Raw genomic sequence first — 2,318 nt, forward strand, 5'->3', positions numbered from 1 at the left:
GAGACTATGCTGACATCTATTATAGTTGCTCGGTGATCTAGTCTGGGCTTTCTCACGTTTGGTGAGAATGCCACATTCTCGGTTTTTTCCCTACCCGTAATTTGGGTTCAAGTAGATCATAAGGTTGACGGAAACCCGGGGACTGCGCCTACCTGATGAGCCCGAAGTAGAAGGGCAAAACCGGTCGTGGGCTGTCGAAGAGTTTTTAGCAACCTTGTGAGTAGTTTCCTTTATGAAAATATACATCGATATCTGGAATATCGTGCCAACTGAAACATGAGGCGGCCTGTGTACAGCACATTCAGTTGTAGAACACCATAGACGAGAGATTCAGCTGAGTCTCTCGTGACAACCAAATTGATTTGCAAATGAGTATATTTCTCGACAATAGTTTATGTTTTCTGCCGTTATGGAACCGGCGTGAAATTGGAATCTGTCCAATTCATCAAAGAATGTTTACACTCCCTGGGGGGGGGGGCAAAAGAATCTTTTTTTTGGTAGGCCACACAAAAAGGTCACCACGGACCAAGACGATCCAAGATCCACACTGTTAACTCTAAAGTACATTGGTTTGACTCTAGCATTCGCAAGCATCTGGTTTGTCGTTTGTGCTTACTTAACCCCACAATTGATCTTATCAAGGCAGATGACGGCCTTATTCCTTCAACAAGGACCTAACATGTGTACTTTCCAAAGATGGCCCTCGTATTTGGGAAAACAAGGGCCAGTTATGAGCGAATTATGCTCATTAGCAAATTACGCTAGTACAAAAACGAGAGATTCAACTGGCATTCTGGTTTATCGTATCCTTCAGCTGCGTGTGCTGCACGAACACCGCCCCATGCTCGGGGATGTCGCAATATAATTTTCCGTGATGGCATTGAAGGTTGCTGAAAACTCTTCGACAACCTCTTTCGTCCTTCTCCAGGCTTGTCAGGTACATGTAGTCCCCGTGCTTAACTTCATCAGTTGCGAAAACTTTTGGTTTGCTTGTAGAACACGGAGAACCCTCGGGGACTATACGTACCTGATTAGTCCTGGAAATGGCGCATTATTATGCACATTATTGAGCAAGTTCTCGCACTTCCGACCTGTTGCACTTTTCCGTTCAAGGTAAGGACAAAGCACAAAGATCCTCGAAGGTAATTGAATGCTGAGCCTGAAAGCCATCCTCTTTGACCCCAGGACAATAGTTGGAACGTCTCCCTTTTGGTAGCCTTCTCGGGGTCACTTGTTTGATTGCGGTAGCTGCTAACTTTGCTGTTTGCGTATTTTTTCTTTTGTTGTCCATTTCCCATTTGTTGCTTTCACTAATACCACCACCAAGGGCAGTCCCTTCCGGGTAATTGCTCTGGCGTCCAAATCTGACTTCTTTTGTACCACAGCCATACTTCACCTTGGAAAACTGGCGACGGTTTTTGATGCTTCTCTATCATCCACTTTCAGGACCCGTTTGTGCTGGTGTGGTCGGACAACGTATGCCCCGATATTGTTTGTTCGGTGACACGGTGAATACGTCTTCAAGAATGGAGAGCAACGGACTGCGTGAGTTTCAGTAATCTCGTGTATTTTGTCCCCCGATCAGGCTTTTGTTAAGCATTGCATTTGAATTGATTGAAATTACGTGAGAGCCTACTCAGCTGACGGTATATCCTGAACAGTTCGTGGTACCGCACTGGTGCTTTTATGGCCAATATTCTTCAGGCTGAAAATGAAGTACTAATCATTCGGTTTGGATCAAAATGAGCTCACCTGGGGTGAAGTTCTTACACAACCGCTCTCTCTCCCTTTTCATCCAATCAACCATCAGTAAACGCACCTGAGCTACCTATATTTTGACAAATTCCATCTTTCTTGCTCAGTATGTATTTCAAGTTGGAACAATCAGACTAATTTAAGGAATGGTGAGTAGTGGGGTGGAGCGCCAACTGGTGGAAAGACAGTCGATGAATTCTTGTGCTGCTTGAGTTGCGGAATAACTTGCGTCTGCAGCATATGGAGGTTACTGTCGCCGGAAACCGTAGCATCAATGAAAAAGGGACGCAGGAGACACTTTCAGGAGAATCCCATCCACACACAGAGATGGAGATTATGGGTGAGGTACTCGTGAGGAGCTTCACGGGACCGTTTCACGCAATTTTGCTTGTTGATTATGCCATCCACAGAAAAATTTGCTTCATCGTTCCATAAAATGTTGGGAACGATTTCTTTATTGTTCAGCAGCCAGTTAGCGAACGTGACACGTTGCTACCTGTCTTCTTCCGTGATGTTTTGTAATAAAGTGAAATGATACGGGTAGAGATGAAGGTGGCGTCTCA

At 45.0% G+C, this 2,318-nt stretch overlaps 1 protein-coding gene across 1 annotated transcript in view; it reads left to right on the forward strand.

The window, feature by feature from the left end:
- Positions 1-1,385: 1,385 nt before the first annotated feature.
- T265_03460 (hypothetical protein) overlaps positions 1,386-2,318 on the forward strand; it is a gene marked incomplete at both ends in the record, with an annotated part of 17,103 nt that continues 16,170 nt past the window's right edge. The window contains one exon of the mRNA XM_009167960.1: positions 1,386-1,545. Within this exon, the coding sequence (XP_009166224.1) occupies positions 1,422-1,545 (124 nt within the window). The remainder of the gene's footprint in view (positions 1,546-2,318) is intronic.

The sequence above is a fragment of the Opisthorchis viverrini genome (assembly GCF_000715545.1).
Source record: "Opisthorchis viverrini unplaced genomic scaffold opera_v5_50, whole genome shotgun sequence".
NCBI classification, from domain to species: domain Eukaryota; kingdom Metazoa; phylum Platyhelminthes; class Trematoda; order Opisthorchiida; family Opisthorchiidae; genus Opisthorchis; species Opisthorchis viverrini.